We start from the raw sequence: 16,419 nt of genomic DNA on the forward strand, positions 1-16,419 counted from the left end.
CACAGCCAGCTCCAAACACATCCAAGGGGCCCAGAACACCACTCAGCTTCTCTGAATGGCCAAGTAGTTGAGAAGGGGCTCCAAACAGCAACGTTATACCTAACCTAACTAATTGCCTGAATACCTGTTCATAATGTTTGCAATGGCTCCCTTAAAGCTTCCTGTATTAACATTCACAGACACCAGTAAGAACCACAGAGAAAAGAGCTGGTGGCAGCTTCAACCCACCCAGGAAGGGTGAACTCACCCAAAACATGGTGCTCTCACTGATGGACACCACAGCACTGGCTGGTGTGTTTAACCACCAGACAAGCCTGAGTAAGTGGCACAACCCACCAGAATGCTGCTGGGGAGAGAGTGTGTTGGCACAAGGCACTTACTGTTTTCATCACTATCAAGGTGGCGATAAATGTAACCCTCTAGATAAGACTGAAATTTGGGTGATGGGGAGAAAAAGGCCAGGCTGATGGCCATCAGTTCCCAGCCCCACGCCAGACTTCGGTAGCACGTGTTATCTGTTGTCTGCCGGATGAGTTGGATGTAGAGCTCATCCCGTAACCCCTGCATGCTCCAGCACTTGGTGACCGTGACCAAGGCCACGTGATTCCGGTCCATGCGAGTCTGACGGTCTCCCATGTAGCTCTGCACCAGTTTGAACATCTCACACGCCTCTTTTTTGATGGTGCGGTTGCTGGTGATGAGCATTGGCTTTTTGATAGAGCCACCGTTCCAGGACAGCATGTTGGAGATGGAGATCCTTCGGCGGAAGATGCCCTGCGTGTGCATGTTGAGGTTCTTAGAAGCCCAGTCTGCCATGCTGCTCTGAGAGATGGGCTTCCGTAGAGTGTTGTAAGGGAAGTGGTACCCTCCACAGCCACCAGGCTGGCCACTGCTCTCCTGCTTGGGGTCCAACTCTATTGTGCCGGCCTGCAATGGGGAACAGGGATGTTAAAAGCAGCTTAAATGACTCCTTACCCTGCTAGGAAAATTATCCCATGGCTGGTTCCTGCCTTTAGTATCTTTCCAAGTTCTAGCAAAAATAAGATGAAAGACAAAACCATGGCTAGCAACCATCAGGAGCTGCTGAGCTTTGGGCAGCCTGTGCCTGCACAGCCTCTGCTTTAAGGCACTGTAAAGATGCATCTCAATTCCACCATGACCTTCCTAATGGAAATACTGGCCAGACACACAAACAGGACAGACGAAGCTTAGAGAGGCACAACAGTGTATGGCCACAGCCAGGCTTTCACCCAGGTAGGATAAATCATGTTTGAGTTGGTGAAGCAAAGGAGATCAGGCATCTGCATCAGTCAACTCTACCACCAGTGGATCCCACTGTAGTGGCTCTCACTGAACCCTACAGACACACCACAACCTCCTCCCAAACTGGCCCTGGGCTCCCTACCATGTTTTCTATCCAGAACAGGCATAAACTATACCAGATTAAGTTAGAATCATTTCCAAGCACTGGATTGTGTTTTCTTCCCTAGAACAGCTGCTGCCCATGCACAGCCTGCAGTGGTCAAACTCATCTGCTCCAGGGGTAAGTCCACTCATCACAAGCTGACAGAGACAAGCAGCAGAGATAACAACCTTCCTTCCTCCCAGACTCTGTATGCAGCTCTTCCATGCAACCCTTGTCCAGCCTTCTCCCCCAGTGCTGGCTATGGATAACTACAGAATTAGAGCTTTACTAGTACTGATCCCCAAAAATGATGTCTACTCATTACTTGTGAGAATAAGACACTGATTTTGCCCATGAAGAATTCTCTGTTTCAGATGGAAGTGGCAGCCTGGGACACATTGAATTCAAACACTCAACAAGTTGTTTTAGGAAACAGACTTTTTGGTTAGACTTGAAATTACCACATAGAGCAACTAAGGGCTTAACAGCCCACACTTTGCTCTGTGAACTCCGAGATGATCTCCAGCAAGTAAGAAAAAGCCAAACAAGATAATCTTGAGGTTTTGGGGTTGTAAAGGAAGACAAAGAAACATAAACCCTGTAAAGTTTGGTTTTGCAGTGGAAAAAGTGAGATAAAATATGCATTTTCCTTCCTTGCAGATCCCCTTTAACTCGTGTGCCACACTCTATTCAGGTCCTGGCCTATAGTCACCCCCAAAATACACATCAGTTCTTAAATGTTTAGAGCAAGTCACTGTTTTCTCAGTCAGGAGGAATTGCTGAACTCAGGACAGAGGCTTTTGCAGTGCAACGCTTCCCTATCTTACCCCAACATGTACCTACATGTGGATGATGGGATTAGCACACATCACACTCCACCTCCTATTGCCAGCCTGAGGCACAATCATTTCTTCTGCTTTTCCACTTTGTTTTGGTTTTCCATCCCTCGAGTTACCCCTCTACCTCCTTACCCCTCTGAATTCACCTAACACAACTGACTGAAGATCCCTACCTGCAATTCACTGCCATTTCCATACTCAGTCTCCTTCAATACACCCTCCAGGCCCAGGAACGGTTTCCCTCCTGCTACCCTAATTGCCCATTCAGCATGTTAGACACTTCTGAGGATCCACCTCCTCATACTCTCTAGAGGTTCAAAAGCCTCTTGGTTCTCTCCTCTTCTCTCTCTTGAGTTTATCTCTCAGATCTCATTCACACAACTACCCAGCTATTACCTTTGTGCTGACAGTACACATCCACCTCTGCTCAGCCTGTCCTAGAACTTATGCCTACTCTCCTCAGTAACAAATTTCCTTGTCTCCCAGTTCCCCTCTCCATCACACAAGCCCAGCAAAGGCCATTGCTGGTGACTCAAGCCACACACTGCCATTTTCAGGTGAAACAGCGATTCCCTGCAACCTCCTCTCCTCCTTGGACTCCTATGTCTCAAGAGTATTGCTGTAAATAGAGAGTTATTGACATGTTGCCTTTACCACAAGATCCATCTCCTTACATCTTCCACTGTGTTCTCTCCTTCTCCAACCTACCACACATGAATTATCCTTCATTTTCAAGGCTGTTCCCAGCCTATCCCCAATCCCCCATCTCTTGTGCATAATCAAGACATCCACTCCATGTCAATGCAGTGAAGTGTAACATACCCTGAACACTGGACAGCAGTCTTCCACCAAGTCTAAAGGGGCTGTGAAATGAAACTGCTGAACTATGAACTGTCACACGTGAGTGGTGTAAACTCAGAGTGACCCTGTGCCTCAAAAATGGGAAATGTGGGAACAGGGCATCAGCTTTCAAAAGGGTTTCAGGTGAAAGGAAGGTGCTATCGATCAGGAACCACAATAAAGAGGAGAATGCACACACATAAATCTGGTGCAGCAGGGAGGTGGCAGCCTGGCTTTTAAAGCTACACCTCACAGGTCTACTGGAGCAATCTGAAATGCTCAAGGAGCTTTGCCAAGTTTCTTCATGAAAGGTCATGTAGTGGCAAACAGGAGAAAAAAGAGAACAAAGGGATAAAATAAAAAGCCACTTTTCATGCTGGAGGTTCATTATCAAAGAGATGCAGTGACTCAGGCTGCAGGGTGAATATAGTTCAGCAGGAGTGAAATAATTGGAAGAGGGAGCAAAAAGAAAAAAGGGCAAAACCTTCACAGGATATAAAATCCCCCACACAGAACCTAAATCTGAGTTAAGAAAGCAGGAGGTTCCTTCAAATCCAAAGAGGAGAAAAGATGGCAAACTAAGTTTTGCAGAAGTGCTGTGTTACAAACAAATCCACTTGTGCAGGCAGGCTAAGGGGCCTTAAAATGGCTATTCCCAACAACAAGATGCTGAACTCACTGCCACTGGTTTTCTGATTCCACTCCATGCTTGGGAACAATCATAAGGGAGAAGAGAATACAAGGAATTATTAGGAGAGAGCCAGGTTCTCAGCTCTGCATCACAACAGCGCAACAAAGCATGACACGAACCCGGTGTGGATGGGGAGGTACCTGGGAGGAGTGACGTGTAGCATCTGATGAAGCCAGACTCGCCTGGCTGGTCACATTCTTTTCTAAGGAATCTATTTTCTCAAAAGTCCTCTTCTGCCTCACTGTGTCCTGTGGAGACACATCGCTGGGAAAGCTGCCCCTGCTCTCCAGGCCCTGTCTGTACAGAGACCTGTTACTGGCCGAGATGTCATCTCTTGAGCTCCGGCTGATGCACTTCTTCAAGTGGTCAGACTGGAACCTGACTTTGCTGCTCTCTGCTGGGATGCCACTCTCCAGGCTTTCAGCATCGAGACTGGCCTTGCTGCCCCTGCAAGCTGCTGACCTGCCCACCACAGCACGCATCTCAGCAATCAGCTTATCATTCAAAGCTGTGAGCTCGCTGCTGCTGCCCACAGAGCCAGGTCTTCCCTGACATGTCCCTTGCCTCCTTCCTTTCCTTTTCCTCAAGCTTGGGGAAGGGCCAGTTGAATACCCAGAGTCCTGATGGCTTATCCCGGTTGGGTACTCTTGAGTTTGCAGGCTGCTCTGCCGACTGTGGTGGGCTTCCATGTTCTTGAGGACGTTGGCTTCCAAGATCCTCCAAGACTGCTTGAAGCTGTCTTTTGAAGTAAGCTGACCTGGCAATTTAGTAGAGGCATCAGTTGTTGCAGCAGAAGAATGGGAGAGTTTGGAGGACTGGTCAACATTGACCATGTGTTTTATATATTCTCTGCCAGCTGGGCTGTATTCAGTGGCAGAGGTATTCCTTGCATGCTTCTTTGCAGCTTGCTGCTGTTGCACACTTGGATGCTGTAATAATTTGGTTGGCTGCAGCTGCTTTTTTAAGCTATTGCTTGGTGACCTTGGTGGAGACATCCCACTCATACTGACGCTTTCAGTGTCCATATCTACTGGTGGCTCATCATAAATTGGAGACTCTAAAGATGGCTCATCATATATGGGTGCAGGGGAGGCATACTTGGGGGACACAGGCTGAGGGGTTCCTGTCTGGCTCCTTGGAGGCGTTTGAGAAGCTGGACCATTCATCAGCACAAGGCAAAACCCACCATTCTCTGTCTTTTTGATCTGCATAGACTGCTTCGTTTCTCCTGTAGGCATTTGCTTTGTGGGTCCAGGGCTCGGGGATGTGGATTGAGGCTGAGCATATATGGCTGGTTTCGGCAGAGATTTTTGACTGCTGGCCTCTGCAGCACCCTGCAGCTGAAGGGAACTGTTTGAAGAGCTCTGTATCTGCCTCAGACTGTTCACTTTGACCAACATGGCTGCTTTTGTGCCAGGCAGAGGCTGCCAGTGGGTAGGAGTCTCCCTAAAGAAAGAAGGATACAAATACAGGGAATTACTTAAAAATGATATTAACTGAGGTATTCTCTAATCTACCCAAATCCCACATTGTTAAGTCTCAAGTGCCTGGAGATTCCCCAAGCAGTTATATTGACTCCTCATTGTTTTTTCCTGGAGATCCCCCTTCCCGAAACAGAAACATCCTTGTTACACACATGATAAACTTCTGAGTCATGAACAGAACAACGAGATGAAACAAGTTCATTGTACTATAACCTGTCTGCTATCAGCAGCACTGAGATAGGAAACAACCTACGCCTTCCAAGGCTCATTAGCTAGCACAGCACCCAGAACAACCAGCTGAAGACCAGCAAAGCTGTTCTAAACAACTCAAGCGGTGAGCTGGAAAATAATCCCAAGTGTCAGCCTTCAGACTGTCAACCTATGGTGACAATCCTACACCACGCTACTGTTCTAAGTTTCCCTTTATTTGGCAGAAAACCCCATGATGTCTATGGAGATGTACAGGGTATGTGCTACACTCCCACACAACCCAGCAAGCTTCTGCGTAGAGCATCCTCCCAGCCCAGCCCAGGTGCCCTCAGATCCGGTTCCTTTGGCCAAACCTGTCCCTGCTCAGCTCTCATGGCTGTGAAATCTGCTGTCAGGGTATACCCAGCCTGTGTTTGTGAGCTCTGAGGAAAAGGGAACGGAAAGGCTGTTATACCAGCCTGAACTTCCAGGTCTTCAAAAGAAGGTCCCCTTGAGCCTTGCCCCATTTTGTGCCATCTGTCCGTGCATTCGCTACCAGCCATCCCTGAGTACAACCTGAGAATATGCTGTGTATGCCCAGAGATGCTCCTCTAACACCTTCACAGCCATTTTGCTCTATTTAAACCTTAACACTTGTTCCCTATCCCACACCACTGCCCTGTCCCACATGGCCTATGTGCTGGCAGGCAGACCTACCTCCACTGGATGCCCAGAGCTGCCTCTCGGTGATCCTACCCCTTCCGTGTGCCTTCCCTGCTAAGCCCTAAGACATCCGGACATCCCAACCCTCTTGCACTCTGCTCCTGCTCTCCAGAGACCTTTCACCTGCAGGATCCCAGTCCCTCCCTTCAGCTCAGCTTCCTTAGGGTGCTCTGCCTGTCCTCTGTGCCTCTCCCACTGGCAGGGTGCTCTCCCCACACCCCAACCCAAAGGGACATATCCGCTCCAGAGCGGCAGTCGAACATCACTGCCAATGCCCTATTTTACCTGTTCCCCCCTGCACCCATAACCTGCCCCACATCCTCTGCTCTACATCCAATATTCCATGTCCACTCCCAACCACTCCAATCCCAAGGGGGTGATGTGTTCCTCCCCCATCCACCACTTACCACATCTTTGGGAAACCATGCTCTCCAGTGGCAGTGTGTCACAGTGAATCCCACCTTGGCACAGTGGCACTGGGAGAGGCACGGGTGAGGCTGGTGCTGGCTCCCAGCCATGGTCCAAAGGCCACCACCACCCTTTGGCCTCACATTGCTCCACCACTGCCTCTGCAGGGCCTGGCTCCTTCCCCAGAACAGATACTTAAGTCTGCCTCGTGCAACTACCCAGGTGACCAGAGAGGGTCTGAGGAAGGGTCACCATCCTGTGCTCCCCATCCTGGGGTCCCCCTTGCCCTAGGGACCTTCCCCAACATCTCCTGCTAAGGCACAAAAGCTTTTATTCCTCTATTAACCCTCCCTAGGGGTCTTCCTCACACTGGTACATCCCTCCCTGCGTGCAGCCAAGCCCCAAGTGCAAGTGCCACTGAAGACTTGGTTGTTCCTTGGAGAGCTCCTGGACTAACAGGAAGAACCAGAGCAGCAACATCGGGTAGGCTTTTAAATGAGCATCTCTGACACCCCTCCACCTACCCCTCTGCTTGGCTGAGCCAGCAGCTCGTTTTGTGGCAGGGAAGTGAGACTGGCAAAGAGCCACATCAATGACGAGCAGGACAGAGCCACTCAAGGGCTCCCTATTTGGGCAGACCAAGGGTGATTGTATGGGAGTGATCTTAACTCAGTGATACAGCCAGAGCAGCACTGAATCTGGACCAACATGATCCAGCTATTGTTGGTTCCTCCCCAGGGCACCCCAATGCCCACTGTGTGCCCATGGGTACTCTTACTTCAAGGAGAGGGTATTACACCTGTGTGTTTTCCATTCATGGCTTTACGCAGGCATGTTCCTCATGCCATAGTCATAATCCTTGCATGGCTCTGCCAAAATATCCAGGAGGGTCTCACAGGGCAGGAGGAGAAAGGGGAGCTCCAGCTGACCACAGCCACCCCACTCCCCCTGATCAGTAAGTGAATAGGATGGAGAAATGAACCCTCTAAATGTGTGCCTATCAGTCTCATCTTGGACACAACATGCCATCTCCAGCCTCCTTGGCTGCTGGAGATGAGAGGAAAGAGGCACCACTGCAGAGAAGACAAAGCCTTTTTGACAGGACCCTTCCCACAGCCACATCTGGATACATCTTCTCTCAACACCATCCCCAGGCTCCCCAGAAGACCAAGCAGAGGAGAGCAGGGACTTTCAGAGTTTGCAGCATGAAAAAGGGCTCAGCCTCATCCTTCTGAGCAGTGAAAACCTGAATGAAAAGTAAAGTCGATGGTGGAGAAATGTCCCAACACAGCCTCTTCTTGGTCATGTTCTTCAGCCATCAGCAGCAGAGACTCCACAGAGTCCCCTGAGATGTTCCTTCGAGGAATGCTTTCAAGTAGCTCCAATATAAACACGGCAACCCGGCGCTGGCTTTCCCAGCCCGCACCCAGCTCCAGCAGGCCCAGTGTATCCGGCAGCTCTTCCCAGGCTTCAGAGCCCTATTGTTCACCCTTCCCTCCCAGAAGAGCTGGAGAAAAGGACCTGCACCTCAGCTCTGCCCTTTCCAGCAGTGGTTTTCCTGGTGCTTTGACAGATGTGAATGAACAGGGGCGTTTATCCCAGCAGCACTGCTGCTTCCTCCAGTGCCCATGCTGGAGGCGGGGATGGAGAGCCCATGGAGGCGACCCACTCAAACCCAGGTCTGCACAGTGCCAAGGAGAGCTCTGTGGACACTTGCAAAGCCCCTTGTGTGTTTGTGCACCCTGCCCCAGGGTCAGGGGCACAACCAGGAAACAGACTGCAGTGGGAATCCTGACTGTGTTTCTTGCCTATTAAGAACTTAATGTTAGGATTATTTACACTGGGTCTCAAGAGACATGAGCCTGTTACAAGGCAAACCAGACCTGGAAGAAGCAAGAGGTATCCTCATTGCCAACTTCATGGGCTTCACTTCCTAGGAACGTTGGATTTCTATCTGGAGGACTTTGAGATGTGTTGTTATAGCAAGGGGAACCCTGGCAACACCACTCTAAAACAAGTCCTGGGACACTCATGGGAAGAGGAGGAACAGGGTTGGACTGCATGGACAGGAGGGCTGGGTACAGCAGAGCCCACTCACAGCCGGTGGCATGCCCAACTGCTGCAGCCCAGCACTGAGCTCCGTTCCCATCAAGACTGTCTTCTTCAGGCCTTGATCCTCCATGGAAAGCACAGTACCCAGCCCCTTCTCACCCATGAGGCCTGAGGAGCTCCAGCAAACCCCAGCAGCTCACAGGACACTTCCAAAAGTGCTTTCAGCCCCAGACCGGTCTCCTGATCCCCAAGGGAACACATCCACCCTTTGCAGAGCTTTCCAGCATGTGAAAGGATCATTTGGCCCCCACCTTCCGTAGAGAGAGTCCATCTTCCTTCACACTTGGATCGCAAGCATCTGGGATGGATTTGGAGCTGTAAGGCAAGTGCTGACCACTGTCCTTGCTCTGGCAAGGGAGGAGCAGAGCCAGCACTGGGCTGGGTAGCCCTGGGAAGCACAGCCAAAACCCCACACAGGACCAAGAGGCTCCAGGATCACAGCAGCATCTCTCACTTCCCTGGATGGGGTTGACCTCCCTGTGCCATATGGGGAAGCCAAAGGCCAATGTCCAGGGAAGGCAGAAAAGCAGCAGTGAACAGTGGGGCAGCGAGGGAGAGGATGGGATCAGCACACAGACAGAGGTAATGGGCAGCAAGGAGCAGTGCTTCAGTGCTCAGAGTCCAGGGAGTGCCTCTGCTCTGCTTGAGGCCATTGAGAGCAGCACACAGTTTGGGAGCAGGGAGATAGGCCAGCGGGTGCAGCAGACTGAGCAGTGCTGATAGAAGGCATGAGGGAGGGGGGGAGAAGTCTTCTAAAAGTAAAAAAAACCCAACTCAACCACAAAGTATTACTGAAAGAAGGACTAAATCCCTCCCCCAGCTCTCTGTGGCATGTGCTTGCAGGAGGCCCCTCTTGGGGACCACACTGTCTCTTCTGGCCTCTCCATCTATCACGGGATGACAAACATGGAGGGAAGAAAAACAAACCTTTTGTGCTGCCCTTAGATACAAAAGCGAAACCGTCTTGGGCTCAGGTACCTATAGAGATGTCAAGTGCTACCAACAGCATTCAACGTATTTGCCTGGTGTTTATACAGCTGCATCCCTGACAAGGGAAGGAAGAGGATACACTTATGTTTGTCTTTAGGGAACAACGCAGACAGAGCTGACAGGCTGGATGTGCTTTTACTGTTCCAAGATTAGACATCCCAGCAAGGGCATTAAACCCCACCTGGGAACACTTGCTTTGGGCTTAGCTCTTTGCTCACCATTTTATGAGCTAGCAAAAGGCAAGAAATCTCTCCTAGGTGTCAGACTTGGGTAGGGAAATTGCTCTCCATGCCAGAAGTGGACATGCGACCCCTGCTCACAAACAGCAGTGACAACACATGATGGATGTACAAGGAAACAGTGCTCAGTCTCCTGCTTCCAAGAAAGCAGCTTCCACAGGCAAATAATGTCAGCTTAGCAGTGTGAGGATGTGGAAGAGCCTCACATATCCAAGCAGTCTATGAGCTCCCATGTGATCTGCCACCCATATCTTTACCCAAGAGCCTTAGTCAGGAGTATGCTGGACCCCATGAACCTCAGGGTACTTTATGCCCTGTGCAAGGCTCTTGCACTCACTCCTCTGGAAACACAGTTTGTTGGTGTCTGTTAGGACTGGAGGGAACTGGAGCTTACTGGGGTTCAACTTAAGGCATTTCTCACTGTTTGCATTCCTCCTGGCAGGGACCATTCTCTGGATGGGTCTGAAGCTCAGAGGAGCTGCTTTTGGGGCAGGGACACTGAAAGACACCAGTATAGCTCTGGCTCTTTCTGGTGCACTTGATGTGCATCACCAGTGCCTCCCAGTCATACAGATCTGAAGTGAATGCAGGAGCATCTCACAGGGGCCAGCAGACAGGTAATACATCTCAGTTTAGGGTGCATATATTTTCCAGAATTACCATTATAATGGTTTTCATCATCTTGGCTTTTTATTTCTCTCCTCACACAGAGAGGCAGCTTTGATTCAGAAACCAAGCTGCCAGAGCAGCCTGGCTCACTGCATTGCCCAGAAGAGGGGACAAGGAGCAGTACCATGGATGACAGGAGTGCCAGGCTCCACTCTAGCCTTTGCATGAGTCACTTCTCAGTGTGACACAACTCTGCTTGCTGCTGTTGGTACCACATTCTCCAAGGCAGGATGATGCCCAGACAGGAGGAAGGCAGGGCAGCCCTGTGTGCTGCTCCATATGGAGGGGCCATACCCACAGACTGGGGAGAAGATGCTTTTGTGAAGCTGGCAAAGTTTCAACACAAAACAATTTGTCAGAGTGGTTCGAGTGAAAATCTCTTTGCCAAACAAAACATCACCCTGTTATAATATTTCATTTCAGGCTTGATAGGACCAAAGAAGTGTGCCCAGGAGCTCTGCCCCTGCAGCCCCATCTCCTGCCCTGGCTGAAGCTGCAGGCACATACAAGCAGCAGAATGAGTGGGGAGGCAAAGAGCTGGAGCAGCCGGGCTCACCCACACCCTGCAGCAGCCTAACCCCTTGCATGGCAGCTCAGCCACCCCAGCAAACCCTGTCACTCCTGTTTAGCACAGAGGGCTCTGGAGCAATGACTGGTGTGTGTTTTCATGGTGCCTCACACACACAAGGCCTGCCTCAGGTGGGCACATTCAAGCTGTGTGAGTGAGGATGGCTGTACCCCTGGAAGAGGAGGGCACATGGTGGTGATCACTGGCAGTACTTTGCCCCAGCTCTGCACCCTCTTGGGGCAGCACAGCTTCCCAGCCCAGCCACCAGGCAGCAGAGACAGCCTGATGCCTGAAGCCACCCAGCAGACAGAGAAGGTTCTCCCTACCTGCCAGGGTCTTTCCTCTTCTCTGCGGCACAGTCCCCCTTGCTCTTCTCCATCTCCTGCAGCAGAGCCATTTGGACAGGGGTGCTTCTGCCATCGCTGCCGGTGCTGCTGCGGTGCTGCCGGCCCCGGCACTCGGGCTGGGAGCTGCGCTTCATGGCCTGCAGCTGCGCCAAGGGCACGATGTCGCAGCCCTGGGGCCGGTGCCACACCGTCTGCCGTGTGATGGCATTGTAGTAGTAGAAGCGGTTGTTGTTCTGGTCAAAGAGCTCCCACCACTGCTTCTGGTCTGACTGGCGCACCTTGAGGTTGGGAGGGGGCTCCCAGCCGCACTCCCCGGTGGTCAGGTTCACGTACATCCGCTCCTGCGAGCGGGGCTCGATGATCTCCACCCAGTCCGAGCTGCAGGGACACGAGAGCCACGTTAGTCTGTGCCTAAGGCTCGAGGCACACTGCTCCTCTGGGAGCTTTACAGAGCCGCTGCCTCTGGGCCAGGCAGCTGTGCTGCAGATCAAAGCACTGCTCAGGGCCATTCAGCAGTCTGAGGAGCTCAGGACAAGGGGAAGGGTTTGAGAAGGGGCCGAACTGAGGAGCCAGATCAGCAGCTCCCTGGCACAGAGAAGTCACCCCCCCGGCCCAGCCTGCCCCAGCGTCAGCTCACACCACTCACCAGCCCGGGACAAGTGGCATGGGGCGGGAGAGCATCGTCTGCTGATGCTCTGATAACTCACATCAAGGGCTGGCGAGATCGCAGGAGCGCCGGCGCCTGGCATGATGCGCAGGGGAACTCACCCTCGAGAGCAGGGAGGATCTGCAAAGCAGGATCTGCTCCTCTGGGGAGCTGCACCCTGTTGTTAATGTCACCCCAAACCTCTGCCTACCCGACTGATGCACACATGTGGGTGCCTGCCTGCAGGGCTCATGTGCTGTGGGGCTGGAGGGAACCTTCAGGTCACCTGGTGCCTGCTCAAAGATGGCACTTGCTGGACCAAAACATAAATGCAGGGACTGACTGATGGATGACACCACTGCCAGTAAAAGCTCTTCCCATCCTCCCTTAGCTGATGGGACAGAGCCCCCAGCGGGTCCACATGAATAGGATGGGCTCAGGGCTACCCTTGAAACCCACTACTGCCTGGTGCCTTACCCTGGCACAACCTCCAACTGCTCCCTGGAGAGGGCTGGAGCCATTCCCATAGGAGCAGCAGCAGAAGGGAGCTCCCATTGCATCCCTCACACCCTCCACTGCCAGCCTGTGGTTCCTCAGAGGCGTCCGGGGTGATGATGGCAGCACTGCAGTGTCCAAGACAGCAGCCTGGGCTCTGGGCACTCAGCCCTGCTGGCACAGTGGTGGGAGAGGAGGTGTTTGCTGGCAGGGCAGCACAGCCTCGGCTCTGCCCCAGCTTTGTGGGCAAGGTCAGGGTGTCCTCTCCAGCCAAGCAAGCCTGGGAAGGGGTTTAATTGCACATCACACCTCCCCACTAGGAAAACCACGGCTGAACTTGATCCTGAGCAGTCTGGCATGCACCCCTAAGAGTAGGCTGCTCCTTGAGTCTTTGAAGATGCAAAATTGATAGGTACAATGTCAGTTCAACCCAAAATAAACCTGAACTGCCTGAAAAGGTGCAATTATCCCCACCACCACGTCTACCACACGACGCTGACCTCCACGCAGGCTCACAGAGGGCTGATGTTCAGGATATTCAGGCTGGGGAAGCTGATCCAGGTGAAAGCCACTGTTTTTGTGGCACAGGTCTGTTTTCAGCCAGCTCGACCCACCAGGCCCAGGCTATCACCACCATGACCAAGCAGTTGAGAGCAGGGCACCCACGGCATCCACTCCTGCTGTATCCCACCACTGCCAGAGCAGCATCCTAAGTGGATCCCGCTTGGAAAACCCCATGTCCAGAACACATCTGGTCCATTGTTTTGGTATTTTTCCATCAAAACAACATCAGTTCCCCTGTTTAAGGTGTAACAGAACAGCTGTACCAGCACCAAATGTCACAGCTGGGGGTGGGAATCACAGAGCCAGCCTGATTATTTCCATTGCAGTTGCAATGTGAAACCACGGGCACAGGAACACATCAGCAAATCACTGCTGTTACCAAGGGCACTGCCAACTGCAAAGAGGTGTCATCCATAAACAGGGCATAAAAGGGGGAAACAAGGGCCCAGCAGTGCTGGGAGTGAGATGAACATGGCCATGGAGACAGCAGCAAAGAAGTGCAGGTAGGACGAGGAAGAGAGGAGGTAGATAAGAAGTGTTTGCTTGGCAAGGAAAAAAGGAAACAAAAATCCCTTTAAGACCCATCTGAGCAATCCAGACACAGTTGAGTCACCAACCTTTTGAATGCTCAAGAGCACACTGGGTTTTGAACTGTTTTGCCAGCAATGGGATTAGCACAGCTCTGAAACACCACTGCTCCACCAGTGCTGCTGCTCCTCAGGAGGGCTCAGCTATTTTCTGTTAAGTGCAAGCTATTGAAAATAACACATTCTTCTCATGGCACTTGGCCACAGCCGAGCACGTGTTGCTAACTATAGCCTTCCGTTTTAACGGGCTTACATTCGTCTTTGCGTGCAAAGAGATGTAAGTGGATGACTTGAGCTGGTGACCTCTTTGCTCCCCTTGAAAGTGAGGGGCTGAGGATGACTGAGATGGAGTTTTAACCAGAGAAAAATCTGCACAGAACACACTGCAATACCAAAGAGTTTGCTACAATCACATTCATATGTAAAGAAAGAAAAGGAAAAGAAAGAGCACATTCCTGGAGCAGGGCCAGCCCTGAGCTGCCACACAAGCCTTGAACATAACATCAGGAACTCTGGAAAGACGTGATAAACGCAGGATTGCAGAGAGAGATAAGGCCATAACTTGGACATTAAGGAAGAATTAATTCCAACTCCCCCCTATGGGGATAAAGAAGACGTTTCTTGGGAATACTTTGAATAATGCTTTTCCCCATCCTCTCAGCTCCAAGCACTGAACAACTGCGGAGCATGCATCTGCTCCCGCTCGCACAGTGGTGCCCAGTCACGGTCCCACCAGCAGGATCACTGCGGTGGGATGGTTTCAGCCCATCTCATCCCTTCGGACCCAACATCCCCAGACACGGGACCCCCCTGCAGGCCCAGTGTACAAACACAGAGCAAACCCCACTGCAGCCCAAGCTGGGGACACGCAGGCCATGGGCAACGCCAAGCTCAGCCCTTGGACACTACAAGCTCTTTGCTAGGCTATCCAAAGATAAGAATAGTAGAGAGATGTTTTCCCAGCTGGAGCTGTCTGCTCCAGGCCAGCAGGATATGACCTCCCAGCCCTCTCCATGAGGCATTCTCTCCACTCATTACCTATGCACACTGCTCAGCACCAGCCTAAGGAGGCACTCACTTGCCAAGGGCAAGAGAGCCCCAAGGGAAACCATGGGAAATCCCTGCCTTGGACAGCTTCACACCAGGCTGCAAGCAAATTCCTCTGCATGGCTACAAGGAGAGATCTTCCAGCTTGCTCATCCCCCATTTCACTTCCCTGTTCTGCAATTCTTAGACTTCTGTGCTCTGAGCCAAGATCCCACCTCCTTTGCCCACTTCCCTTCTTCAGGATGAGCCATGCAGAGAGCCTGGGCAGTACCAAGTCCTTCTTAGCCAAACATGACTCCATACTAAGTGGGATTTCTGAAGGCTAATGCCCTCAAAGGCACTCTGCCCATGCTCAAAGGTGGCCTGGCACAAAGAAAAGCAGATGGGAAATTCAGCTCTTCCTCCAGGAAATGGGAGCCTGAATGCAGCCAGTGTATGATCTTGTGTTTAGTATCACAGGAGCGTGGCTGCACTCAGAGGATAGGGACCCTCCTGGACAGCAGGAGACTGAAGAACTTGAGGGGCCACAGGCCAGCATGACCTTTATGACTGCTGATGCTTCCCTCTATATACACTGCATGGACAAGGTCCTGACACTAGGTCCCATGCAGAGCAGCCACCTTGCTGTGTCCTTGCACACAGTTCTTTGTGGCTCCAAGCCAGGGCTGCTGAAGCCTCTGTGCAGCTCCAAAAGGTGGTAGGGCTCCAGGACCAGAAGGATCCCATCATCAGTGGTAATCTGTGATGATGGGCATTACAGAATAGCTTCTCTTTAGCTAAAGCCACCCCAGTGCTCTGGGTGGGCTGTCATACAGACTCCCCTTAGACAAACCTCACTCTGTGCACACAGTGAGCAATCAAGTGCAAGCCCTGGGTGCTCCAAGTCACTCAGATCTGCACATCAAAGCCAGGACAAGGCTGTAAAACTCATCTGTAACCTGGAGCTGCAGAGGGCCTCCAAGAAGGTCTCTAGCACCAGCTCCTTGTAGCGATGCTCCAGCAGCTGACTCAGTGGGGTTTATTCATTGCCTTCTCCCAGGCAGAAGTGTCTCAAGTCCAGAAAAGCTGTAATTTAGATACTGGGGGAAAGGGAAGTACCCAAAACAACCCTCTCCCTTCCCCATGTATATATATATATATATATATATATAAACTTCTCTTGAATACACACGCATCCTTCTATCAAAAATTATAGGGGAACTAAAATAAACACAATGTCAGCCTGTTCCTAAAACTCTCCTGCTTCCCAAAATAAGCATTATGCAAACAAACCAACCTCTGCTTCACAGGAGACAGACCAGACGGTGAAAATATAGAACAAACGTCTGCAATTGCTTAGAGCCTGAGCACAGATGCTCAACTCCAGCAAGAGCTGAATGGGCACTGAAAGCAGATACCAGATCAACCACACATCCCAGAGAGAACAGGGCACAGCATCATGACTTGGGTGGGTCAGAGGTAGGAGAGGGCCTGGAACAGGTCCTATCATGGAAAGCATCTCATTACTTCAGTGGTTTTAATTACAAAACCGAACACCAATCAAAGCCCCAAGCCTTCTGCTAAGTGCTATTTTCAA

At 51.4% G+C, this 16,419-nt stretch overlaps 1 protein-coding gene across 4 annotated transcripts in view; it reads right to left on the reverse strand.

Annotated features, from left to right (window-relative positions):
* LOC101877998 (rho GTPase-activating protein 39-like) overlaps positions 1-16,419 on the reverse strand; it is a 44,370-nt gene that overhangs the window by 10,377 nt on the left and 17,574 nt on the right. For 2 of the 4 annotated variants that reach the window (XM_034066710.1, XM_031046960.2), the window contains exons 2-4: positions 11,484-11,882; positions 3,895-5,221; positions 381-927 (exon numbers count right to left, since the gene is read on the reverse strand). In XM_034066710.1, the coding sequence (XP_033922601.1) occupies positions 381-927; positions 3,895-5,221; positions 11,484-11,882 (2,273 nt within the window). Of the gene's footprint in view, positions 1-380; positions 928-3,894; positions 5,222-11,483; positions 11,883-12,150; positions 12,186-16,419 lie in introns of those variants that run through there. The other 2 variants (XM_031046959.2, XM_034066709.1) reach the window with 2 other exon arrangements.

This window comes from Melopsittacus undulatus, chromosome 10 (genome assembly GCF_012275295.1).
Source record: "Melopsittacus undulatus isolate bMelUnd1 chromosome 10, bMelUnd1.mat.Z, whole genome shotgun sequence".
Classification (NCBI taxonomy): Eukaryota; Metazoa; Chordata; class Aves; order Psittaciformes; family Psittaculidae; genus Melopsittacus; species Melopsittacus undulatus.